The sequence below is a fragment of the Topomyia yanbarensis genome, chromosome 2 (genome assembly GCF_030247195.1).
Source record: "Topomyia yanbarensis strain Yona2022 chromosome 2, ASM3024719v1, whole genome shotgun sequence".
Taxonomy (NCBI): domain Eukaryota; kingdom Metazoa; phylum Arthropoda; class Insecta; order Diptera; family Culicidae; genus Topomyia; species Topomyia yanbarensis.
Genome location: NC_080671.1, coordinates 130,021,437 through 130,048,372, shown reverse-complemented (window position 1 = coordinate 130,048,372; position 26,936 = coordinate 130,021,437). Strand labels below are relative to the sequence as shown.

The following is a 26,936-nucleotide window of genomic DNA, read 5'->3' as shown; positions in this document are numbered from 1 at the left end:
CGTTATATGTATGTTGTCTATACACATTGCAACTGTGTTGGTGTTCTAGACAGTTTTCTATCTTTCAATGGGGTGGGCGTAGCGTAGTTGGTAAATCGATTGCCTTGTACGCAGCTCACCTGGGTTCGAGTCCCAACCCCGCACCATAGGGTTGGAAATTTTTCATAAGAGATTTTTCTAAACCAAAGAGGCGAATGGTCTTAAGGTTAAAACCTCTGTAATCGAAATAAAAAAAAAAGTTTTTTTCAAGCACAGTAATTTTGGAGCAGACTCGTGCATGTATTGCATTGAAAAACATAGGCAAGCAAATATTATTGACGTTAACGTAATTTCACTTCCTCTAGCGGTCCAAAATGTGTTGGTTACCTATTGTTTATTGCTATTTAACCGTGATAATCGGGTCCAGTTCAGATGATGTTTGTTACGAAATACTTGATGTACACCATCCCCCTTAACCCTAGGCAGCAAATATCATTTCGGTAGAGCTGGGGCTCCGAAAGTAACGTTATGTAACACAATGTGTTTTGCCTCATTGGACGTGTGATGGTTGTCAACAGCGATGCCAGATATACAGACATGTCTGTATTTTACAGACATTTGATGTCTCCTACAGACGTATCCAGAGATCTACAGACTTTTAAAAGGGTAATAGTGTTTAATAAAATTGCACTAGAATAACTGTTTTCGAATACGAGTGATTCCTTCACAATAGAGTTCTACTTTCAATCTATTTTTAAAGTAAAATTTTAGTGTAACTAGAATTTACACAACCATCTACACTGAAAAAAATCCAAACGTTAAATCTATTTGCTTCAAACCGCTTAAAATTCATATGAAGAAGAAATGCTATTGTTATCACGCGCCCACATATCTTCTATGTGTCAACTGTATAAACTATGTATGTATACACATAAGTTATATGTGCATATTGTTATAGAATGAGGTTTTATGTGCCTAATAGTTATGAAATGTGAATGTAAGATTAATATTTCTTGTAAATACACACATTAGGTTTATGTGCCAGCAAATAATGTCTATATGTCTCCGTTAATTGCAAAAATCTATGTGTAAAATCAATAGGCATAACGTTTACTTTTTTTTGAGTGTACAGACTTTTACAGACATTTTAGTTATTCTTCTACAGACATTTCAAAAAAACATGTGGCATCGCTGGTTGTCAAAAAGTAAAAGTTCCGTGATTCGGCGTTATTTTGTGCAACTTCTTTTGTCCCACAATATTTAATCGAACATTTTTTCCCCTTTCACCGATTTGTTTCCGCCAACAGAAGGTAATTATTTGTTTGCTAGTTAAAATCGTTGAATCAAAGTGGTATTCATATGTTAGTTATGTGATTTTAATGGCAGGTTATCCTAGAGAGGGCAACAAAAACAAGCTCTGCTATGATTAAGATTGACGATTTCAAGCTCTCCTGCGAGCTGGCTGGACACAAGTTGGATGTGCGTGCGGTGGCCGAGGGCAAGGGCTACATTGTATCAGGATCGCGTGATAAAACAGCCAAAGTGTGGACTTTGCAAGATAAACACTACTCCGAAACGGCAACGCTAGTTCACCATACAAACTATGTCGGTGCAGTTCTCGTGATCGAAGAGAACGGCTGGATCTGCACGGCTAGTAACGATGCTACCATTTGCGTGTACAAGTACCCGAGTGCGATGGAACCGTTTGTGGTACTGAAGGGACACACCTCGACAGTATGCGCGCTGGCAAAAGGAAATTCCTCGAACGTGTTGATTTCCGGCAGCTGGGATAAAAGTGCAAAGATTTGGACCAACGTCGGCTCGTCGCAGGCCAGTGTGACACTAGTTGGTCATGAAGCGGCGGTTTGGGCGGTGGCACGGCTATCCTCTGGAAAGTATGTGACGGGTAGGTATATGAAGTGTAGGTTATACGGGCAAGACCATGTTTACTTGATTTTGTTTTTTTTTTGTAGGATCAGCCGATAAATCGATCTTTGTCTGGAATGAGACAGGAGAGAGATTGGTGGTATTGAAAGGTCACAAGGACTGTGTTCGTGGGTTGTTGGCTTTACCAGGGAATGGATTTCTCAGTTGTGCAAACGATGCCGTTATTCGGCATTGGAACGATTCGTACGAGTGCGTCAAAGAGTTCCATGGCCATACTAACTACATCTACAGCATCTCGCGAAGTGACTTTTGGGGTGATGATGTGTTCATCACTAGTGGCGAAGATGGTACCATTCGAATGTGGAGCTTGAAACTTGGTCCGTTGGGGAATGAGTTGCAATTGCCGGCTCAATCTGTATGGTCCGTCGCAGCGCTCCGGAATGGAGATATTGTAGCTGGCTCGAGCGATGCCATGGTGAGAGTTTTTACCACCTGTGAAGATCGGGCAGCTCCCCAGGATATGCAGGAGGCGTTTAAACTAGCAGTGGAAGTAAAAATTAACGAGTCCACTAAGCAGCTCGGCGGCATGAAAGTTAATGACCTTCCTGGGCCGGAATCGTTGCTTTCGGAAGGTCGAGATGGGCAAACCAGAATTGTACGTCATGCGGATGGTAAAATAATGTGCTATCAATGGAGTAACAATAAATGGGAGTTAGTTGGTGATGTGATGGGAGCTACCGGAGGAGATACTGGAAAGCAGTTATATGAAGGTCGTGAATACGATTTCGTTTTTTCGGTTAATCTTTCCGACGAAGCGCCAAATTTAAAGCTACCGTACAATCGTGGTGAAGATCCCTGGTTTGTTGCTCAACGATTCATTCACAAACACAGTCTACCGCAGGCTTATTTGGAGCAGGTAGCCAATTTTATCATACAAAATTCAAGCAATGTCCCGGTTCAACCCACGGCTGCTTCAAAAACATATGATCCTTTTACTGGTGGTTCCCGGTATGTACCGGGGATGGAATCCAGTCATCGACCAACCGCTGCCAATACAGATCCACTCACGGGTGGATCAAGCTACACAACCCAAACGCCCAATGTCGGTTTTGCTCGAAATGGAAGTGGACCCGGCAGCAGTGGTAACGCCGATCCTTTCACGGGTGGTTCTAGTTATACGACTGGGGTGACAGAATCCAAGAAGGTCAACGTACATTTTCCTCATGGGCACTTTGTGACGATAGAAAATGCCGATTTGGCGAAAGTGCTAGTGAAGTTGAAGTATGCAGAATTTGTGACATAGAAGTATTACATTTTTAATAAATTATATTCGCAGGGAGCTCAACAGCAAAATCGAAAACAAAAGTCTTCAGATGTCCGACGACACCCTGGATGATATCGTCCGCTACGTGAGTCAGGTAACCACAGTTTCTGAGCAGAATTCTGCTTGCCTTACTGCCCTCAAATATCTGTACACATGGCCGACCGAAAGCATTTTTCCCGTGTTGGACATAACCCGGTTAGTTGTACGCGATCCTCAGGCCTGTCAGGAACTATTTGAAGGAGAATTCATGAATAGTTTGCTGCAACACATTAACCACATACCAGCCAACCAGATGATGGGAGCTCGCTGCTTCGTCAACATGATTTCGCACTCCACCGGGCGCAACATCGTACTGGAACAAATTCGTCCGATCGTGGAAAAACTGTCTCCTATTAAGACTGGTAGCGCTAATTTACAGATCGCCCTTGCTAGCTTTTACCTGAATCTATCGATGACACAACTGGACAAGCCGTCACTCGACTTTTGCAAAGTGTTCTCCGAGGCGGTAGCAGAATTTCTCGATTGGGTAAACGATTATGAAGCAATCTACCGAGGTTATCAGGCCCTCGGGAACTTGCTGTCAACTCAGCCGGGAACACTTGTGGCTAATCAGCTGAGAGCTAACAATGGACTGATCGATAAAATCCTGGTAAGCATTAGTGCCGAGGTAAGCGGATACGCAAAGCTGAACGAGTGTGCTAGCTACCTCTACGAACTGTTGGCTTAAAAAGCGTGAAACTCTGAATAGATCAGACTCAATTGTATGCAAACACGACTTATTTTGCTTCTGAAAATAAAACTACTTGAAATTGGTTTAAACACTTTTATTACGGTCACTTTACCACAAAAATAGAAATCCATTATTCAGTTGCATTTTTCATTTGTTTTCTGTGTTGAAAATTTGAATTTAAAGGAAACAAACAAGAGTCGTACGAAACTTTGTCTGACTTATGCCTGTTTTAGTTTAGTCCCTTACACTGTAAAGTTACACCGGTTACAAAAGAAATGACACCATTTTTTCTTCTGCGACGCTTCTTTAGCGGTGTCATATCGATCAATGAACATTTGGACTTCCCGGACTACTAATATAGCCTAAATTAATTACTTAATAACTACTCGAAAGTATGCTTTCATTTCTGCAATAAAACTCAAAATATATGAAGCAAAATCAACGTAGAAAGTATCTGTTTATCGGACTGAATTTATTAATAAAACTTATCGCGTAAAATATATAGGCAACATTTTTTTTAAAAAAAAGACGACTTTTTTCCTTTCTTTTTAAGGAAACAGAATTCCATACCTGATCTGGTCCTACCGCTCAAAGTTACTACATTAAAATATGTGCTTTGCTTAGCTTCTGAAATGTTAGTGTACTTGCATGTATATTTGTGGGAGGATGGGGTAATCGCATAGGTTTCATACGAGAAAACTACGAGTAAAGTGGGGGAATTGCTTTTTTTTTCTGTCCGAAAAAATATAGTTAATATGCACACCGATCATTCAGCTCACTCTAGTAGTGTGTCTCATGTCAATCGGTAAAACCGCCTCCATTTCTTGTCTTGTCAAGAAACAGGCTCTTTTTGCTACTAACATAAAACAAAAAAAAGCTACTACCGAAATATCCCGCTCCAACACAACACCAGCCGACGCGCTCTTTCCGGTCGTTCTTACTCAAAGTCCAGTTCGGTTTCTTGTTCTTGTCGCCAGGCTATCGCTGCTTCTCCCTCGATCGGTCGCTGTTAAAACCTTGCTCGAACGTAAACAGCACTGGCGTCGTGGGATCCGTAGCCAAGGCGTTTCGCATGCTTGTAAACTTCGTTCGAAGCGGCCGTAATCGGAAGCGATTGCTCGAGCCCGTCCGCCATGGCCAGCGCCAGCTTGAGGTCCTTCTGCATATGTTTCAGCGGTTGGTGCGTCGGGAATTCACCTTTGATAATTGCTGCAAAGAGACAGATATGGGATTTATATTAAAACTGCTTATGGAATCATTCATGGCCTACAACCGAGGCGATAAATAGTTTTTGAAAGAAATGGCAAAAATCGTCATCTTCTTCAAATAATCTTTTATGTACATTTGTTGTATATGCATACGACCGGTCTTACACACTCTAACTACAAGAAGTGCCACAAACTCGAGGGTAATAAATTAGAAGGCATAACGATCCTCAATATTGCATACGATGTATTCTCCCGTTTTCTGTATTCTGTTTAACATACTTGGTCCGTTGGTTGAATCGTTTCTCGGCTACTATTAAATCGACTTTCGAGAAGGGACCAGATGTATACTAGAGATGGTCGGGTTTCAATTTTTTCGAACCCGAACCCGACCCGAACCCGAGAGCTTGAAAATTGAAAACCCCGAACCCGACCCGAGCCCGAAATTATAAAATTTGAAAAACCCGAACCCGACCCGAGCCCGAAAATTTTAAAATTGAATAACCCGGACCCGACCCGTACCCGAGAATGAAAATTTTGTAAAACCCGAACCCGACCCGACCCGGAGAATTTTAAAATTTGAAAACCCGAACCCGACCCGGAAATTAAAAATTTGAGAAACCCGATCCGAACCCAACTTACTAGTACGGAGAATCGACCAAAGATCTCGAAGATTTCTAATTTTAGGCACCCGAGCTGGACCCAAGAGTAGTAGAATCATTCGAATCACCATACGCAAAACGAATCACTGGCGAGTAGAAAAAAAAATAAAATAAAATAATTTATTACTGGTTGGTACGGTCAAACTTGTGTCGAAGGGTGTCAATCAAGATTCTCTGACGCGTTTTTTATGTCACATCATTAGCGTTAGGACTATCTATGATGGGGTATCTAAATTATATTATGCTTCAGATTATACGGTAAGCGCGCCAGTAGAGGTGCTGCGACATCTCCAACGGAGCTTTCGGAACGACTCCAAACTTTAAAAAATCCGTCAATGGCTTCAACAGAACACACAATTTGCGATTAATTCCTCAAGAGCGTGGAAATTCATATATTTTCATGAAGAAATCCGGATCATGCAACGGCCCAGCCCGGGGACAATCTGACAATCTGTGAGTTTAATATATGGGAATTTGTCTTTGTAGTCAATGGTTGAAAAGCATCTCGTGGATCGCAACTAGGCCAAGAATATACAAATCGCGCTGCCTTGAAATTTAATTATCATTTTAATTCATGTTTCTATTTATAATATACATAGTTAAAACAATTATAATTCAATATGTAGCAAAAAGTACTACTATTCAGTATACTCGCGACACCCACTTTTCGATTTTTATCGCGACTGTCAAAACGACCAATCAGGAGCGGATCAATAGATAGATATTTATTGTCTCTACTTCCCTTAGATTTTCACTCGCTTTGCTGTAGATACGATTTGCTGAAGGCTTTAGCCGAGTTTCACGTGTTTACTCTAACCGCGGCCTAAGTATCAGTTTTAAAGTACCTATCGAAATTTATAACAGAAAGTTTAACCAATATTTTCCGAGAAATTTCTGTGGACTTGGTTTGTTACTAATTATCATGAAAAATAAATTGCAAAAACATTTTAGATTTGAAACGTATTGTTGAATACTCTAAAATGAATGTTCGTTTAAAAAATAAAATAATTCGCGTAGCTTGCGAATCTGAAGAGAGGGAATTTTATACAAGAATGAAAAAATACAATATTTGAGCACCAGAAAACAACGACGAATTCTAGCGATTCAAATGTGCTAACATTTAGTACGGTTATATGTGTCATCCATTTCGTATCAAGAAGTATAATACACTACTACAAAAAGAGACTGGGTTTTGTGTACAGACGCCAACTGCATCAAGAAATGGTTCGGTTGCTTTGTTCAAAACCCGAACCCGACCCGACCCCGATCATTTCTAATTTGAAAAACCCGAACCCGACCCGAGCCCGAAAGTTCAAAATTGCAAAAACCCGGACCCGACCCGAACCCGAGATTTCCAAATTTGAAAACCCGGAACCCGACCCGAACCCGAGAAGCTTAAATTTATAGAACCCGAACCCGACCCGAAACCCGTCGGGTTCGGGTTTCGGGTCCAAAAACCCGAACCCGACCATCTCTAATGTATACCCTGTGTGAAGTTCTGGATAAATTTCGGGAACACGACTAGTGGAAACTTTGAGAAGTTATGTCGTGAGGTCGTTACCTCTAGTTTATCTGGTCCTATAAAAACGTTCTTCTACCAGCTGTTTTTTAGTTCTGAAAAACAATCTCCCTTTATTAGATACATGAGAGTTCTTTATATTATACGCTGAAGACCCGTTGGGTCAATTGGCATTAAGCCATTTAGCATAAGGTCATTTAGTATAGCGGACATTTGGCATAACGGTTATTTGGCATAATGGCCATTTAGTATAATTTTGAGAATTGATCACACTGAAGATCATTTGGCATTTGACAAAACGGACATTCGGCATTACGGACGGTTGTACGACTTTCCCCCGAAAACCATTTCCCAGAAACTAAAACATCGAAGTTTTTCCCTAGAAAGAACCATTCTCCAGAATACCATTCCCTCGAAAGCACCAATTACCAGAAAAACTTTTCCCGGAAAGTATTTTTTCCCAGAAAACCTTCACCCAGAATGAACAAATACCCAAAAGTTCATACCCCAGAAAAAACCATTTCCCAGAAATTGAGATGTTTTAACTGAAAATGACTTATTTATTAGTATTAGTAGCAGAGGAATCAATAAGGGCATAATCTGTGATCAACTCGTATGCCCGGTTTATTCGAACATAGGAGTTGACTCCTTCTTTTAAACATGAGCAGATCTTTGAATATGTATGCCAAATAGCCCTCGGAATGAAACTTGTTATCCATTCGTCTGCCCGGTTTACTCAAACATAGGGGATGATTCCTTCTTTCAAACTTTCTTTGAATCTGCATAGAAATTGAAATGAATGCACAAAACGTTTAGGGAGTTTTAGCGACATTTTTCCGTCTTTTCAACATTTTAACATCTGTTTTAATTTTTTTACATGATTTTTCATTGTGATGTAACAATAAAAATCGTTGTAATTCCACTATAGCTTATGCTGATTTCGTTTTTAGATCAGAGTCGCTCTAGGCTCGCTCTTCACTGTCACTCTTTCTATGGGTTTCGTAAATATTGGAGCGAACCTAGAGCGACTCGAATCTAAAAACGAAATCAACATTAGTCCTGTCACTAAGTTAGTGTCGAATTCTGAGCATGAGCATGAGCATGATGACCGTACAATTTGTAGTTGCTACTCCGTGATTGTCCAGAACAAGCAAAATTGCACAGAGAATCAACGAATGGAGCCTGGGAGTAACTATCCATTCTCAATGTGCACGTTTCGAGAGTTCTATACTTTGAAAGGACAATAACGACGCCGGCCACGTCCTTACAGTCCTCGGGGAAGGAAAGGAATGTTAGTGTAACAAACGTTGTTATGGAGACCGTGTATACCTCTGCATCTCCACGTTTGCCATGGGAAGGAGTTTTTGTTAGTGGGATGGGGTAAAGAGTTACACAAATCTGGATTCACCTTGATAAGTGATGCGATTTATGCAAGTTCAAGAAGTATTATCATGTGTTTATTGTTCTGGGCAATCGGTTGCCGAGAATATACGAAAGATTTATCGTTTGTTGAATTAATTCAGCAATGTAAAAATGTAACGTCAGCTCCGGACACAGGACTGTCGGGAGTGTAACTTATATTAAATTGAATCAAACGGCTTGTGAACGATTTTATTATCCCTTGTTTCTGTATTCCGGCGAAACACGACATCCAAAGAACAATACAAAATAACGTAAAGTCCCCCCTTTGAAAAAAATTTTGAGTTCCGGTTTATATGGGAATTTCATATGTGACCGGACGGTTGTCTATATTTCCGGAACCATATAAGTAATCCGTGCGAAATTTTATAGACATCTGTGGGGATAATATAGCTATCATTTGGGGCTAAGTATGTGAAAATCGGCCCAACCGTTTCCGAGAAACAGATATGAGTTTGCTAGTTTTGAAATATGGCCGCTTTTCCCGGGCACTTCCGGAACCGTCTATGGTGGTCAATGTAGTCAACGAAAGTTTGTTTGGCCGTCGGTGACCTAGAACTGCAAATTTAAATTGTTTGAGAGACATTTTAGCGAAATTTTTACCTTTTTTGCTTTCATCGGAGTATCGGTTTGAATCACAATTTGCTATGTGATCGCACGCCACAACCTGTAACTTCGGAACCGGAAGTCGGTTCGGGATAAAACTTAATAGCCATTTACGGGGACGCAACATCTTTCATTTGAGACTCAGTTTGGTTGATTCGGTCTAGCCATCTCCGAGAAACCGATATGACTGTTATTCTGAATTTGGATACTTCCGCCGGGGCTTCCGGAACCGATGATGGTGGCCAATGTGACCAAAGAGACTTTGAATGGCTGTTAGTGATCTAGTACTACAAATCGAAGCAGTTGTGGTCACATTTTGGAAAATTTTTCACCATTATACATACATTCATTGCAGAATTTATTAAAATCGACATTTTCTGCGTGATCGTAGTTATCACCCTGTAATTCCAGAACCGGAAGTCGGATCCATTAGAAATTCAATACCAGCCTATGGGAACGTTGCACCTTTCATTTGGCACTAAGTTTGTGAAAATCGGTTCAGCCATCTCTGAGAAAAATGAGTGAGATTGTGTTCGCGTACACACACAGACATTTGCCGAACTCGACGAACTGAATCGAATGGTATATGTCACTCGGCCCTCCGTTAAAAAGTCGGTTTTCAGAGCAATTGCAATACCTTTCTATTGAGAAAGGCAAAACATGACGACAGTAGCGCACCTGGTTACGATATCCCAACTACCTTCAAAACCGTTAGAGATTTTACACAAGTTGAATACTGAAGATGGACGTCTGTTCTCTGTGGATGTCTGTTCTCTGGGCTACAGCCAGAGATGCCAGATATGAAGATTTGTCTTCATTTTGAATACATTTAAAATGTTGTGAAGACGTGTTTTTAATTTTGAAGATAAATTTATTCGGTTGTCTGACTGATTTGTGGCAGAATTCTGGCTCAAAATCAATAACCGATTCAGAATCCCGGCCGTTGAAGACAAATGACATTTTTTTTATAAAATGTGAAGACCAGAGGCGACGCGTGGTTCCACCGTCAACCTGTTCAATACCACAAAATCCCTCAAAATCGACGATTCTAACATCGAACGAATAGTACCAACGAAAGATGTTCGGCGGACGGGTTTTTGTGATCGCAGGAGGTTGAGCAAAACAAATTTGTTGTCAAAACCCATCGGTGAATTATCAAACAAACATCTTGTGAAATACCTAATTGAAGAGAGTCCCGCACAAAAAAGCAAAAAAGATATATTACATCCGTATACAGGGTTGCTACTATTTTTCAAATAATATTTGAGTGATCATCTAAAAATGTCTGGCAAAATCTGTCACTTAACAGCGATCTCAAAGTCATCAGAATTTCCCAATCGATTTTTGATAAATTTGGCAAAATATGCCCCAAATTGCCAAAATATGTGTGCAAACACTTCTTTAATTTAAAAATCTGGCAGAATGAGAAGTTTGTCTTTTTGTCTGGAAGCTGCAAAAAACTCTGGCTGTGCCAGATAAATCTGGCATAACGGCATCCCTGTACGTATAGGCAACCACTTACTTCGCATTGAAAAAGATTTCTCAACTTAAAATTCAACAACCATGTCTAAAGGCATAATTGAATGTCATAAGTCTTGTTATGATTGGAATTAACCTCCAATGTAGAATTTTTTTTTTACGCCGAGAATCATTCCTTCTTCTGTATAAGAGAGGTTGAAACATTTATTAACCTGTTTGAAATCATCTATAAACTCTACCAAACAGGAGAGAAATTAAAATGTTCCACATTCAATTCCAAAAAAATCATTTTCCTGGCAAAATGTCGTAAGAAAGAGACTTAACATTATTGCAATAGAACGCGAAACGACTCGAATGAAATCCATTATGTCCATTTTACATTTTCAGTACACATGTTTTCAATGTGTAAATACAAAGAACAAACAATTTCTACGAAGCAGAAAGATGGTTCATTACTTTCGTTGAACCAACCAAATCCATACGTGCTTATAACTAATATGTCCCAAGGGCAGAAACATCTGGTTAGACTACCCAAGAAAACAAGCGTTCGACCGACAGCTGTGAACGTATGCTACTACTGCGAAGCGTGTTGGAAAATTAAAAAGCGCTCTCGTTTCGCACACAGAGCTGGTTCAATATTTGATTTGAACCGGTGCAAAAGAGAATAGAAAAAAACCTGTTGCAGCCATCACCCATACTGTTGTTGCTACTCCATCAAAAGCGTGCGGTGAGAGTACGAGATGCGTGCATGTTTGAGGATGAACTGGTGAATCCATTTTCTGAAATTTTACTGGAGACCGGTTGGTTTATCGTTCAAATCTGAATAACTAGTGTTTTATTTTATTGTATTTTATTCATTGAATTTTTTTTGTAGGGTTCTACAGGTAATTTAAACTTGAAATGGGTTTCGGTTTGTCTGATTTGGCTTACCTGTTCAATGAACAGGTTGAACGTACCGACGCGTCGCCTCTGGTGAAGACATTTGAAAAAGATACCTGGTATCCCTGGCTGCAGCAAAGAAAATACATGGGTCGCCAATCGACAGCTGTGACATACAAGATTAAGTTTTTGCAAAGGAATTTTTTTTTGCTTCTTAAGGAGTCTTATAAATATTTTATAGGTTAACATAATTCGATTGCAAAAAAGTTAAAGAAAACTGCATTGCCCCGTAGGGAGGTCCGAATTACACCTACATTGTAAAATGATGGAAAAACGTAGAGGTTTGCAAATCGTCTTCTAGCGCTGCCATTGAGTGGTGAAAATGAACCTTTTATGGCATCAAAATGTAGCTGAGGTTTCAAACTAACAATTTAGGGTTCCCCTAAATATTCAAAAATACTGTAAATAGCGAACTTATAACAGGTATTTAAGTACACATGATCTAAATGTAACGAATTGTTTATTGAGAGAATAGAAGAAAAACATTCTTCGGCAAAATAATTTTCTGGGTTTTGGTACTTTCTGCGGAACACTTTTCTGTGTTCTGGTTCTTTCTGGGTGAAAGTTTTCTAGGCTTTAGTACTTTCTGGAATATGTGTTTCTGGGAAAAAAAGCTTCGGCATTTTTTCTTCTGGGGAATGGTTTTCGGGGGAATCTTATACAATCCCAGCATGTTTTAGAGTATATCCTTTCCTGTATGTAGAGGAACCCGAGGCTATTCAGACCTACCTAAGCAAATCGCCCATTTAGGTGGATAGAATTTATCGGTCAAAGGTCTTAATTGTTAGTTTGAAATCTCGGCTACATTTTGATGCCATAAAAGCTCATTTACACCACTATGGCCAGGCGCCAGGCGATGATTTGCAAAACTACATTTTTTCATCCTTTTACGATGTAGGGGCAATTCGAACATCCTTACGGGGCAATTCAGACCGTCAATTTTTTTAATTTATTTTTTTTTTTGCAATAGAATTATGTTGACACAAAATCTTTACCGCAGAAACGCCCTAAGATGCAAAAAATTCTGTTAAAGCAATTAATCCACAGCTCACAGCTCTCGATTGGCGCAGCATGTATTTTCTTTGCTGTGGTGTGTGCAATGGTGTGCGCAGCCGGAAGCCGCTGAACGGTGGTCGATGGAATAGGGGGTCCAAATAGTTCCGTATGCTCATATCGCACAAAAGTGGTGAGCGACTTGAAAATATATACGTTTTCACCCAAACATTTCATGAAATAGGAGCCTCAAGCTTTCCAAAACACTTACCTGTTTTGTTACTTTAATCACGATTTCGCCACAATGTTTTTTTTTGTTTTGAGGGAAGCAAAAAACGTTTCAATCTCCTTTCAACAAAAAACTACGGAAAAACTCAAAACTAATGTTTCAGAATGGCGTTTCCACAAATGCGTGCAACAGTCAGATTTTTTTTAGCGGGCTGATAGGACTGCAGCTTAGAGCTTAGGGGATCTCGATCCGTCCCGCGAGACAAAACTTGCAAAATCGGACGAATTAGCAACTGTCTGCCAAGTAAACACCGGTCCTCGGGAGGAGGACTAAAATTTGCGCCTGTTTGTTTCGAAGTGTGTAACGTCAAGTTCACGATTTTGTCTAGTCCAATGTATCAAGCTCCTAACAACGCGTGTTAAATCGTCAGAGATGCAATTAAAACTTCGCATTGATTCCGCTTCTGTCATGTTCCTGATCTCCTATTGGGTCCCCTGAAGTCTGAAGCGGATCAATCGACTATTAACTAATTCAGAGAGCGATGGTAATCGTTATGTCCACGAATGCTAATTTCCCTGTAACTATGTATTCTGCCAGTTACTATTCCTGTACTAGTGTGATTGTTTTGTTTGATAATGCGAAATAATGTAAGATTTTAATTGTTGGAACTCAGTCATAGAGAACAGACATCCAGTTTCAAACAAACAAGTTTAAAATGCTTGTTTTGTCATTTGAAGAAATATTTGCTAGACCATTACGACCACCATACTGGCATATCCCATAACTTTAACGATCACTTGGCCATTTTTGAACTGGGACACCTTGATGCTGAAGGCCTGGTTCGAGTAGAGAATATTGTTGTCGATGGCTCTACCTTGCGCCGTCCGGTGTAAGAGCCGCTTTCCGAATGTGTACAACACGGTGACTACCGCATTAGAAAGTAGATCGGATGATGACTTGGCACTGAAGCTGATGAAGCAAAAATTGCTCAACGAAGCAGAGAACCTTCAATCAACCGTAATTATTGCAAGAAACCGGGACATAAGCAAGAGTTCTGCCGAATGTGAGCGATGAACGGAAACCGCCTAGCAATTTCAAGAAAAAGAATTCTTAGTGGGAAAAGAGACAAAAAAGGTCTATGCTATATTTCACCCTAAGGAGGAAAATTGGGTAAACACCAAAATTTCTCACTAGGGCGATTTTTTTTTGGTAAAAGCAATCTTTGCACTTGAAGGGCACAAATCCTTATTTGTTACATGGGTGCGTTTCGGCTTCGCCTCATCAGGATTTGCGTCAAGCCAGCGCTAATCTATTCCGACAAAAAGTTAGTGTCGGTTTCTGATGAGGCGAAGCCGAAACGCACCTATGTGACAAAAAAGGTGTTGCGATCATGTCTAAACGATTCCTGTGGCACAAGCCACACTGTGGGCGATCGGAGTTTCTTTGCGGAACTACACTGCACAGTTCCATATGCCACGGGATTCCCTATACACATCGGACAATTAATCAAAGGCGACCGTTCCAGTTCGACGGATGATGCTGAGTTTCGTTCTCTGGTCATGAATATCGGTCCCGGCGCTGGCTCAAAAGCAGGCAATAATAGTGTTAGGTGCTAACCGATGCAGAATCTTGCGAAATGAAACGTCTGTAGCTGTGGCGATGCTAAAGGATGGACTATTATATCGACTGAAGGAGGATTGTAGGAATCGAACACAGTAACGATTGCCAATACGCGTGGCACAGGAAATTTGGTCAACGGGACATGAACGCAATCAACCGGCTGATGAAGGAGAATTGATGAGCGGGCTTCAAATCATGACCCTTTTCCTCTGAAGTTAAAAACTAAATCCAGTGCTCCGATGGATTTGATACACACCAATGTGTGTGACCCGATTGAAGTGCCATCAGTGACCCGATACCGTTATTTCATAACGGTCATAGATGACTTCTTTCGGTTCTGTGTTGTCTGCTTCCTCAAAGCTAAGTCAGAAGTGCCAACAAAGCTAGAGGAATTCGTTTTAAGCGTTTTTATAAACGTGAAGGCATAAAGGCGGTTACAGTACTCAGCAAAATAGGAAGGGACGCAAAACTTGCTACTTCGAAGAGATGACCAGATGCCTTCTATTTGACACTAAATTGGAGCAGGTATTATGGGCAGAGGCTTTGAACACTGTTTTTTACCTCCAAAATAAGCTTCCCACGGGACCAATCAAATTCACACCGTACGAGTTATTGACCGCCACAAAATCTAACGCAGCCTGCAAATTTTTGGAAACAGTGCGATTCAGAAGAGGGAAACGTTCTCGGAGACAGCTAAGAAACTAATTTTTGTCAGATACTGAACCCAGCGCAACGTCGATCTCTGGATCAATACACGCGAAAAAACAGGAAAGTTTGCGGAAGGTGTACCAGAAAAAGTCAATAAACAGATCCAGGTCGCCAACGACACCAGCATTATTAACTTCGACTGAAGAAGCCCGCAGTTACGCAGCTGGACGCCGACAAATAGGATTCGTCGGTTGAAGATGCTCAAGACTCTGATCAGGACTTGATGGTGGCGTGGACGATCATCTGTTCGAATCGAGACTACTAAAGATAACCCAGCATAGCGACATGGTGGAGTGACAGGCATTGCAAAGCTCTTCCAAAACAATTAGTAGCCCCGAGAAATATTCATCGTCGGCTGCAATAGCGAAGGAGATAGAATCCACCTGGAAGTTGGTGCAACTGCTTGCCGGAAGAAAAGCAGTCGGCTGTAAATCAAGGCTTTTGGCGCAAAGGTTTTCGCAACAACTCGGCACAGATTAGGACTTATCGCCCTTAAACACGCTATCACCCGGATTCTACAAGAGCAAGATATCATTGATTTTCGTTATCCATTATAGGATGAAATAGGGGTGGATCTCATGACCAAGCAAGCCGCTTGGATAGATCAAGCTGGAAACAAATCGCCAAGCAATCTGTGTGAAACAGCTCGTTTCTGAAGCACCTGGCACACTGAACTAACCCCAATACCACGAAGCACGGATAACATTCGTGATGTTCTCTTCAATGAATCGTTTCAAAATACCATTCTCTACAACATGCTGAAGAACCCCGGTTTGCGCGGCCAAAGCTAAATCAGCCTAACACAGATAATAAGAGCAACAAACTCACCCTGGACTATATTTAAATTCCCCCCAGAGAGCGCATTTAAATATATTTAGAATTTCCTATCCTACAGAAAGAAAGTTTCAAGTGAATTTCCAAGAGACGCGAATTAATATCTGTAATTTTTGCGACCATTCGAAATGTCATATTTTTTCACCATCCATGGTGTCATCCTTATTTCTATTAGTTCTATAGATAAATGCTCGTGTACTCACAATTTCCCTTCTGCAGAAGCATCTCCGATGACATGTTGGTAAGTTCCAGTACTTCTAGAACATCCTTTTGCTGTAAACCCGCTCGATCGGCTACCGAAAAAAAAACAAATAAAATTCATTAACCCAGTCATTGATGAACCACCATTTTTTTTTTTGGCAACTCAATCTCCTACCTAACGCCAGTCCTTCGGCGATTCCTGCCAGTGTCACACCAGAAATCATCTGCAGCACCAGATTCATCTTAGTAGCATTGCCGACGTCACCTAGGTAGAATGAGTTGCGCGAAATTGCTTCGAAGCAGGTTTGACATTCTTCGAACAGCAGCCGCTCACCGGCGGCTAAGATTATCAGTGTACCCTCCTCGGCCTGGTTCTTGGATCCTTGAATCTGGTCGCAGTAAAACGAAATGTTAAAACTCTATAATTATAAACAAAAATCGCATCCTTACTTGTGCTTCCAGATATCGTCCACCTTTGGAGATAATCTGCTCTGCAATGTCCTGTGAAGTTTCCGGATCAACTCCCGTCATCTCGACATAACCCTTGCCGACGAGATTTGCTGACATCACACCACAATTGCCGAATACCAGCTGGCAATGATGGAATCAAAAATACATGATCAATGCAATTACGCTGTTTCGAAATTTGCAACTTACATCTTTCGCGACCTGCGGGTCTGAAACGCACGAAAACGTCACATCGGTCATCTCGATTACATCCGACGGTGTGTCGGCAACTTCGGCGCCTGCTTCCTGGAACTTTCGGCACTTGGTAGCGGTCCGGTTCCAAACAACGACTGAATGGCCCGAGTTGAGGAGGTTCTTTACGATACCACAGCCCATGATTCCAAGCCCGAGAAAGCCAAACTTCAGTGACGAAGCCTGAATGTTGCGTGACTGAAGAGCGTTCGACACGCTGGACATGTCGATTTCTGGCGTGGCCGGGCGTGCTACCGTCACCGGACGGTTAAGCAGGTGCGAAACAGGTACGTTGCGTCGAACCGGTGAAAAAGTCTCCAAATCCAGTGAAGGGGCGTCAGCTGAATCGTTCAGCAGCTTCCGCTTGCGCTTCGGAGATGGGATGTTGACATTGTCCACATCGATCGCCGCTGCTACTGCCTTTGCCTTACTACCTATCGACCGGGCCTTGGTGGTAGAAGCAACCTAGTTGAAAAATTGAAATCAAATATTAATAGAAAAAAAACAAATCACTACGAACTACGAAAATTAAAAAGAGAACAACAAAAACAAACCATCTTATCAGCGTTCAGTTTGATCGGTAAGGATGCACGTACTTTCTTTTTGGCAGCGGACTTCTTCCCGGTGACCGGTGTAGTTGGGATTGCATCATCGCCCATTTCCAAACCTGCCGGCGTCGTCGTATTATTGACAGATACCGCTTCATCGGACGCACTTTCGTCCGGTGTTTCGCGCAGCTTATTAAACTCCACATCCGGATCTGGTCGGTTTTCCTGTTCGGACGAGAACAGTGCCTGAAACTTTTCCGGATTAGAAATGTACTCTTCGATTTGCTGGACTGCTTCCTTGAAACCGGCAGATTTGCAGGACGAGAGTAATTTATCCTTGAACTCCTGATATGGCTTAATCTGTGTTTCTTCGATCCATGCACTGAAACGATCGGAAAATGTTTTGATAAAAATGCTGTACTGGAACCTACCGCCAGGGAAAACCTACTAGTTGTTGGATCCAAAAAAGAAGATGCATCTCACAGGAATGTTTTTCTTGACGGCGATGCGTCGCAGCTCTGCGGGTGGTTGTGAGATACGACCTGGCCAGGGCGAGAACCCCTTCATTTTGGCCCTGTTTGAACAGAAAAATATTAGTTGATAAAAATTTCTCACTAATGAAGATTTAAATGATGCAAGGAACAGAGAAACAATAAAGTCTAAAACGAAAACTCGGTGGCCATGCCAATATCTGTTAGTGACGTCACCAATCTAACTCTCCTCAGGAAGTTTTCAATGCTATGCGGAATCCACATCTTCTTCACCGATTACTAAAACCTCTGACAGAAAAATAAGATTCTGACACAGCAATACCCCATGGACAAACCGTTTGTCGTGTTTTCCAAACGCGAAAATAGAAGAAAAAGTGCTTATCAATAGCTTAGCGAGGTTATGTTTGCGAAGTCACTTCTCCCGCTTCTTTCACCAATGATTTTTTTTTTCAATTAACCAAAAAGTAGTTACCCTAGAATAATTTAGAGTTTAGGTCAGATGTCTACACGACGATACTCACCAAACGAGATCATTGACGGCATATCCTTTACCATCTGTCATTCTGATTTAGTTTGCCCTTTCCGTAATCCCGAGTTGGATATGATGCCACCAGGAATTTGTTCCGTCAGGGATCACAGGGCGACTGTTATTTCTTGTTGTTCCAATCTGGATTCACTACCCAATACACGTCAAATCAAATGATCACGGAACTACCGACTACCCAGCCGCGCAACTGATTAGATGGAAACGAATTGCGACACCGTCGCAAGCAGCTAGTTGAACGCACTTTTCCGACGAAAAATATACTTTTTCCTAACGTCAAACAATCACCTTTTTGCCTTTCTCATATAGAATATTGCATCAAAAATCGCCGGAAGCACCAATTGAAACACCTTCGGTCACCCACCGGCGTCAATCGTATATTTTGGTCCAAAACGCGAAAAGAAGCCGCACAAAACGACGCTCTGGATGGATGCAAAGCTGCTGCTAGCTAGAACCGCGATAATAAAAATGGCGGACTGCTGGGTTGTTATGATTTTTCGATGCGATCGTTCCTGGTGGGTGCTGCACAATCGGCCCTCGCACGTTGACAGTTGAAGCGTCCGATTGGTGGGTACTTCAGACGTTTCGCGCTACACTGAGGGAAAAATATGTATAAGTAATATTAAAGTTCTAAAAACATTCACGGCCAATTTCTTCACTGAATGAAAACCGGTTTTCACTGAAATCCACCATTTCTATCTTTCGCATTGGGAACACCGTGTTCTAGATGTATTTTAACAGATCCAAATTATCCGACGGCTTGTCATTTTGAAACAAATTTACATCATAGCATTGGGACCATCCCATGTATACTAGCACCACCTCAAAAAGTTTAGAAAAAAAGCAGAAAAGTGTAAACAAACAGCATGCATCAGACTAGTCATTTTAAAATAGATTTTCTCGGTACGTTTTTGGCCTACTGCTTACTTTTTCTTTATCATTTATGGTGGTTGGTTACTGTTTAAGCTTTTTTTATAGTGTTACAAATTTAAATTAAGAACGAAGTGCTTAGCAGGTAGAAATTCCCAATTCATTTTGTGAAATTGCTCTTTGTTCACAATATTGAAATTGATTGTTATGAATGAAAACTAGAGCACTCTAGTTAGAGTCTGACCAAGAGGCCATGACGTATCCAAACGAGCATGAAATTTTACGTATTCACAATAGAAATACGTCAGATTTCTGCTCGTTTGGATACGTCAAACGCGTCTTGGCCGCCCGCACTCTAACTAGAGTGCTCTAATGAAAACGTGGTCTAGTTAAGTCCAACGCTAGCTAGTTATGATGTCCGAAGACATCACTATAGTCCTCGTATAATAAGAATATACGATATTAATTTATTAGAATGATTTCGTGTGTAATTGATAGGATAATTTTCCACTTGTTTCATGCCGAGAAACACCGGCTGCTGTCGTTATACGCTTTTCGCTCTCAAAAGATATCCGAATGCAACTGCCTCTTTCTCTCCCTCATGTGTTATCTATCTCTTTCACCGTATGAACAAAGCTGTAGAAGAACAAGTGAACAAAATTGGGAGGGATCTGTTGGATTTTGCAGTTTTTCAATCCCTAATTGTAGCGGTTATTGCAACGTAATGGGTGTTTTTTCTAATAATTCCAGAACATTACGCCATAAACTTTCTTAACCCTAGAACGTTGCACTTGCGTTTTCCACCCTAGAACGTTGCACTGGGGTACAAATGTACCCCACGCGTTTGATCGCAATTTTTGCAGTTAAAAATGCCATCAAAAGAAATGTATTCGTTTTTTAATGTCAAAAACAGCTGTGTAAATGAAAGTACGAAATTTATTGAATCAATCATACATAAATTGGTTTAAACAAAATAAAAATTGAAAAAATCGCGATTTTGACTTTTTTTTACAAAAATTACTATAATTTTCAACCGATTCGAAAAAAAATCAAATGATTTTAAAAGTTGAAAATCTGGTCTTGAAACTGTGTAAAATGGAATTTCGATATTTTTGAAAAAGTGCAATTATTGTGAAGAGTGAAAATTTAAAAATCGGGTTTTGGAAAATACCACCAATTAAATAAATTATTAAAAACGATTATATAATACTAATTGTTACTTACGTGGTAAAACAACTAGTATTTAAACTGGTATTGTCACGAATCACATTTCCACTGACAGCACGAAACACTAACGGCAACCGTACACTGGGATACAAATGTACCCCACGTCAACTTTGACACCTGCTTCCACGAAGGCTATAAGCAAACTGGCTATACCACCTTTTCCTACTCTTACTAGGAACTCTAAATTGAATTATGGTTAGGGTCCCAGGTCGGTAAATGCCGAGTTCTCGTTTTCACACGGCTCCAAAGAAGGCGTGGGTTACATTTGTACCCCAGTGCAACGTTCTAGGGTTAAAATTATGAATGTAGCTTATAGGAATACACTTTTCGTTCAGAAAAGTTCCTGTAAAAAATGACGTGAATCAACAAACGCTCTGGAACGATTACTTTCGGCGCTGGTTTACGTAATCGCAAATACATTGCTTCTCATTTCAAGCATCGATTTAGGTTGTATTTATAGAAACAAAGAATATCCAATGATAAAAATGATAAACTTGATACATTTTGAACAAAAATTTGGCTTACGAAAAACTGCACAAAAATATTGCGTTTTTATTAACATTTTTCTGCTTTTTCTCAATCCGTTAAATGACAGCGGCTCTTCCCTATTGCGAACAGCCTTAGATTAGCCAAATCCCAAATGGATCAAAAGGCAAGCGCACTAGTGCAAAGTAATCCCCATTTCTTCTGAAAGCTGAAGTTCGAGCCTAGAACGTACGCCGCGCTGAAAAAAAATAAACGGCGCACGTGACAAAAAGGCCATGAAAGAAAAAGAACGATGAAAAAATAAGAGCATGTTCAGGAGTGTTTTAGTTCTAGATTCATAATTTTGACAGTTCTATAATCTAAAACTGACAATTTTAAAACTAGAACTTGCTGTCCCCAGCAGCAGTTTTAGCGGATGTTCTATTCAGTTCAAAAATCATGTCTCGTCATGCCTTCAGCGTTACTGTATTCAAATTTATTTTTCCTCAGTCTATCGGGTCTAAGTGTCTGTGCTGAAAACTTTGCATGTATTTAAAACACAGTTCTAAACGTGTTTTAAAATCGGCAACAAATAGAACGGCGTTGTATAACAGTTTTAAGTTAAAAAAAACTGTTCGAAATTATAAAACAAAACGCTCTGCTGGGGATGTGAATGTTTCAGTTCTAGGGGCAGATCACTTGTGATGCATTTTTAAAAATCAGCGAAATTAAATGCATTTATTTCCATCAAAATAGAAATTCATAATGTATTTTGCGTTGCGTGCAATGTTTTTGCGTTGCGTGCAATGTTGTTTGCGTTGCGTGTAAGACGTCAAAACCCTACAGAAAAACTAGCCCTACATTTAAAAAAGCGTCGAACAAAGTGGATCAGCGTAGGACGTTTGTTAAACAAACTTTTCTGCGAGGGAGTGCAAAGCTGATGCAAAAATGGAAATTAAATGCATTTTTTTTCTAATTTGATGCAAATTTTTTATACATTCTTACAGTGATCTGCCCCTAGTTTCAGTTCCAGTTCTGCTTTCAAACTCCTATACAAAATAAAACGCTCCTGGACATGCCCTAACATTTTCTTCCCTTTTTTGTGTTTTTTTCAACCAGTGGGTTTACCCACCACAAATTGTTTTGATATATCTCCATTGGCGGGGGAAAACTAGGAGTAGGCAGCATATTAGCCTGGTTTTTTTGTTTTAGTGTTTCGGATTCTCCTCGTCAGTAACTAGCACCATCTAGGTGTCCAGTTAGACTATGTAGTTAGACACTAAATTCCAAAAAGTCACACGTCTTGCGTGAACACTAAACCACTGGCTTATACCGAGTGATGTCTCGATAGTAAGCACAGAGGTTCTGTTTGCCGACGAGGAATATGAACCGAAACTGTCTTTTGGTATAAGTACCAAACGCCTGGAATTATGCAAAATTCCCAAGTGGGAAAATTTTGGATAAGACCAATTTCTTTGTGCATGAGGGCACAAGGAGAATTCGAAACACTAAAACAAAAAAACCATACTTTATGTAAGGCATGTGTCCTCACAAAGAAATTGGTCTTATCCAAAATTTTCCCACTTGGGAATTTTGCAGCATATTAGCCGAATATGTCTTGTCAGTGTTTTTATTGACAACCCGAACAGAATTACAATGCTTTTTATTGTTACATTACAACGAAAAACAATGTTTATTAATTGGAAATGCTGGAGAAGTTACAATGACAATATAATGATAATTATTGTTTCTACATCTAGGAATGTATAACAAATTTGCATCAAATTAGAAAAAAAAACTCGTTTAATAGGGATCTTTAGGGGTGTGCGGGTTAAGGCATATTCTGATGCAGATTAGTACCGTGAGTTAATATCTCAGTCCTTTTTCAATTTTTTGGCCCGAAACTATTGAAAAAAACATTTTTTAGTTTGTTTCCTTTTAGGACAATAACACATCCAAACCCATGCGACTTGCACGACCCTATAGGTTGCCTTATCAGATCTACCATAGTTTGCAGATGAAACTTGAGATGGCAGGTTGCTAGCGGATTGACAAAGTACCAGATCATGCTGTGTGGGGTGCTGTCCCAGTTAACAATGAGGCGAACGAGATATTTGCAGATACGTCATTTAGTAGGACAACTGTCAGTTTGCTGGTTGAGTTTAATTTGGTTTTTTTAAATTTAAAAATCATAAAAGAATAATTAAGGTTTAAGAATGATATGAGTGTACTCGTAAGGACACCCGCTACCAATACATATGAAAAACTGGCACAATTTTTCCAAATTAAAGGTCCCTATTTCCAGTTTTGCATTAACTTTGCACTCCCTCACAGAAAAGTTAGTTTAACAAACGTTTTACGCTGATCCTCTTCATTTGACGTTTTGTAGAATGTAGGTCTAGTTTTTTGTAGGGGTTTGACGTATTACACGCAACGCAAAATACATCATGAATTTCTATTTTGATGGAAAGGAATGCATTCAATTTATGCTGATTTTTAAAAATGCATCACAAGTGATCTGTCCCTAGACTCTATACTTTCTAATAAGACTCTGAAAACAGATGCTGCATGATAGAATGTTTGAGTTTGAATTTGTTTTATATACATTTTGTGTGGCTTCCTCAAATCGGTTTCGAGTTTTTAATGCCATTCGAAAGCTAGATGTTGAGTGATGCTCGTCCATACATTAACGCCGACAGATGGAAGTTGCTTACCGACACGAGCTGCCCAAGCATCCCAAAAAAGCCTCTACCTGTTGCTTTTCTTATCTTATATTTTGACTATCAGCATTCGGTCTTGTTAGAACAATTTTTCCGTATTTGGCCTTAGAACTGATTGTTATTGATTCATTAGATTGTAACTATTCCAAATTATAAAGTGATTTCATCCTTTATAGAGTAAGTATTTTGTACATCATTCGACTAAGCACCTATCAGTTTTAGGATATAACTTTTTCTAATGTGATCACAGAATTATGAAATATGCGCAAATATGTGGAACTGCTATGGATAGAAGTTTGCTCCACAAGTACTGCAAAGAAGATTTAAGCACTCATAACAGACGTTTAGGCTCTATTCAAAATGTGTGTAAATATCCGCAACTGAAATTCCGTATAAATCAGATGTCTGAAACACGTTCGGCAAACGTTTGTAGGTGGCGCAGTGATCAATGCAATGCAGTTGAAGTGCAGCTGTCAAATGTGTGTAGCAAACAGTTGCGTAGATAGCAATAGTGAAACACGGATTTCCAAGGTTTATCAATTTGAACGTTTACACAGGTTTTAAAGAAAATTTTGTTTTAGTCTAAATGCCTGTGGTTTGTGCTTATACGTTCAATACTCTTTAGTATACGCAAAAATATTGAACGAGTAAGAGCCCGAGGGACCAGCACTAGCAGGTTTGGGTGCGTCGTATTGAAAATACCTGCGTATTTTAAATGTTATTAAAGTAACTAATGAAAATAATTAAAAATAGCGCTTTGCTCCCTCTAGTAGTTATAATCTCTTTAGCGGCCCTTACACGTTCAATATTTTTGTCAATACGAGTATTGACGATATTGCTTCAATACGTCAATCCTATTTGAACTGTACGTCGTCAATACAACTTTTTTCCATTACACGTACAATCCTTTAGTCAATACTGTCTAGTATTGACAAAAATATGATCCCTGTAAGGCTCGCCACGTTGCCATGTATTCACTGAGAAACAAAAATATGCATAGTTAGCATACTTTCTATAGGGATCTTTAGGGGTGTGCGGGTTAAGGCATATTCTGATGCAGATTAGTACCGTGAGTTAATATCTCAGTCCTTTTTCAATTTTTTGGCCCGAAACTATTGAAAAAAACATTTTTTAGTTTGTTTCCTTTTAGGACAATAACACATCCAAACCCATGCGACATGCACGACCCTATAGGTTGCCTTATCAGATCTACCATAGTTTGCAGATGAAACTTGAGATGGCAGGTTGCTAGCGGATTGACAAAGTACCAGATCATGCTGTGTGGGGTGCTGTCCCGGTTAACAATGAGGCGAACGAGATATTTGCAGATACGTCATTTAGTAGGACAACTATCAGTTTGCTGGTTGAGTTTAATTTGGTTTTTTTAAATTTAAAAATCATGAAAGAATAATTAAGGTTTAAGAATGATATGAGTGTACTCGTAAGGACACCCGCTACCAATACATATGAAAAACTGGCACAATTATTTTGCTGTGATTTTTATGCATTTTCATGCATAAACTTCTAATAAGCATTCAATCAGTGGATAGACCTAATATGTCCAATGCATAAAATTTACAGCAGAAGAAGCGAGAGGCAGATAGAAAAGTATGCTATCGATGCATAAATTCTGCGTGTTACACATAAAAATAACATACACGGAGAACTTGCATTACCTACCCGTATAAATAAATACCATTCCAGAAATCTTCGGAACCATTTCCTAACTATTCATATAATACACACCATATTGGGAATACTACAGATACATTCCACCATTATAATTCAACTATTATTCCACCATACTCATTTAGTTACCATTTTCAATACCTTCCGTGTATCCTATATTGAGATTTTTAAACTACATTGTACTTTTGTGCCAAATATTGCTCTGGTGGTCTTTTGTTATTCGTATATCTGTTTACACGCTGCTCCAAAAACCTGTAGCTTAACATAATCAAAAATCCTCGTCTTCCAATATTGCGGCGATAGCTCAGTTGGACAAAGCGACAGTCCACTTACTGCCAACGAAACTTCTCATCAGAAGATGGCGCGTAACAAAAGTAAATTGCATCAATCGATAGAAATGAAATGTGAAAGGGAAGACATTCACCAAGTATTTTTATGCATCGCTAGATAATAAAATATACAGGTCACCATAATCTGTATAGTTCTTGAATGGTATGTTGTCCAAATGTATATGGAAAACAGCATATTTTGGTATGGTGGGTGACTGTTCTTAACGACCCGTTGTTTGTGTAGTCGAGCATAGAAAAACGACACTGGATATGTTCGATATTATACTAGGCAATGGTTAATCTATTGTTGAACGAAGCATATTCAAAATGGTTTTTCAACGTTTGATTCAATGGTTGACATATGGTACAGATTTATGCGGGTAGCAGTAGGTAATCTGAAATCTGTGCATCCTACTTCCTCCAACATAAAACGAAAGATAGAAGCCGATTTTACCACCCAAAAATAATGAAATATTTCCCAAAGTCGACAAAACTTCATCCCATTAATTTTGTGTAAAAAAATCATTCCTTCTCCCTCGTTTTTCAGCAGCCAAATAAGGATAGCAGATTAGAATTACCTTCTGGTAGGTGATGAAATTTAATGGCAATTTCGTTTTTGACAGTGCACTACACCGGTGTAGTCGGTGCTACACTCATTCAAACTTGGGTGTAATCAGTCTATCTCTTTCTTTGCATTACACCGGTGTAGCACCAAGAAAAAACGAAAACGCTGTAAGTCTGTAATGTTTGCTCTCTTCATTAAGTACAACAATCAGTTCGAATATCTTCAAGCTTGGGACGGGACGTGCAAAGTGAAATAAAGTAACTGTCACCGCGAACCGGCAATGGCCTGTCACTGCGAACCGGGCCTTTCTTGATGATTTTCATTTACTTGTAATAAACTGTGTCTGGGTAGTATTGTAATATTCTGGCTATATACGAGGTGTTTTTAGTAAATATATTTTACATGTTGCTTAGATGCATGTACATGCACAGAAACAAATATGAAAAATGCAACGA

General features: G+C 39.9%; 2 protein-coding genes across 5 annotated transcripts; one reads left to right on the top strand and one right to left on the bottom strand.

Annotated features, from left to right (window-relative positions):
- The first annotated feature begins 564 nt into the window (after positions 1 to 564).
- Positions 565 to 4,003, top strand: LOC131681294 (phospholipase A-2-activating protein). Of its 3 annotated transcripts, none has more exons than XM_058962025.1 (5): positions 565 to 645; positions 1,145 to 1,289; positions 1,366 to 1,885; positions 1,953 to 3,147; positions 3,203 to 4,003. In XM_058962025.1, the coding sequence occupies exons 3-5, from the start codon at positions 1,402 to 1,404 to the stop codon at positions 3,915 to 3,917; spliced, it is 2,394 nt and encodes a 797-aa protein (XP_058818008.1). In that variant the 5' UTR covers positions 565 to 645; positions 1,145 to 1,289; positions 1,366 to 1,401; the 3' UTR covers positions 3,918 to 4,003. The 3 variants fall into 3 exon arrangements, with proteins under 3 accessions (XP_058818008.1, XP_058818007.1, XP_058818006.1); XM_058962024.1 differs by having other exon boundaries at positions 569 to 645; positions 1,131 to 1,289; XM_058962023.1 differs by lacking the exon at positions 565 to 645 and having other exon boundaries at positions 1,116 to 1,289.
- LOC131681296 (cytokine-like nuclear factor N-PAC) lies at positions 4,000 to 19,105 on the bottom strand. Of its 2 annotated transcripts, none has more exons than XM_058962026.1 (8): positions 18,594 to 19,105; positions 18,030 to 18,155; positions 17,588 to 17,963; positions 16,992 to 17,498; positions 16,785 to 16,925; positions 16,510 to 16,723; positions 16,337 to 16,426; positions 4,000 to 5,129 (listed from the first exon to the last, which is right to left on the bottom strand). In XM_058962026.1, the coding sequence occupies exons 1-8, from the start codon at positions 18,632 to 18,634 to the stop codon at positions 4,930 to 4,932; spliced, it is 1,695 nt and encodes a 564-aa protein (XP_058818009.1). In that variant the 5' UTR covers positions 18,635 to 19,105; the 3' UTR covers positions 4,000 to 4,929. The 2 variants fall into 2 exon arrangements, with proteins under 2 accessions (XP_058818009.1, XP_058818010.1); XM_058962027.1 differs by having other exon boundaries at positions 17,630 to 17,963.
- Between the last annotated feature and the right edge of the window lie 7,831 nt (positions 19,106 to 26,936).

Coding starts and splice junctions, on each gene's coding strand:
- LOC131681294 (XM_058962025.1), top strand. CDS start 1,402: ATGATTAAGATTGACGATTTCAAGCTCTCCTGCGAGCTGGCTGGACAC. Junction 1,886..1,952: donor CTCTGGAAAGTATGTGACGG/GTAGGTATATGA, acceptor TTTTTTTTGTAG/GATCAGCCGATAAATCGATC. Junction 3,148..3,202: donor AAAGTGCTAGTGAAGTTGAA/GTATGCAGAATT, acceptor TTATATTCGCAG/GGAGCTCAACAGCAAAATCG.
- LOC131681296 (XM_058962026.1), bottom strand. CDS start 18,634: ATGACAGATGGTAAAGGATATGCCGTCAATGATCTCGTTTG. Junction 17,499..17,587: donor AACTGAACGCTGATAAGATG/GTTTGTTTTTGT, acceptor TTTTTCAACTAG/GTTGCTTCTACCACCAAGGC. Junction 16,724..16,784: donor GACGATATCTGGAAGCACAA/GTAAGGATGCGA, acceptor TACTGCGACCAG/ATTCAAGGATCCAAGAACCA.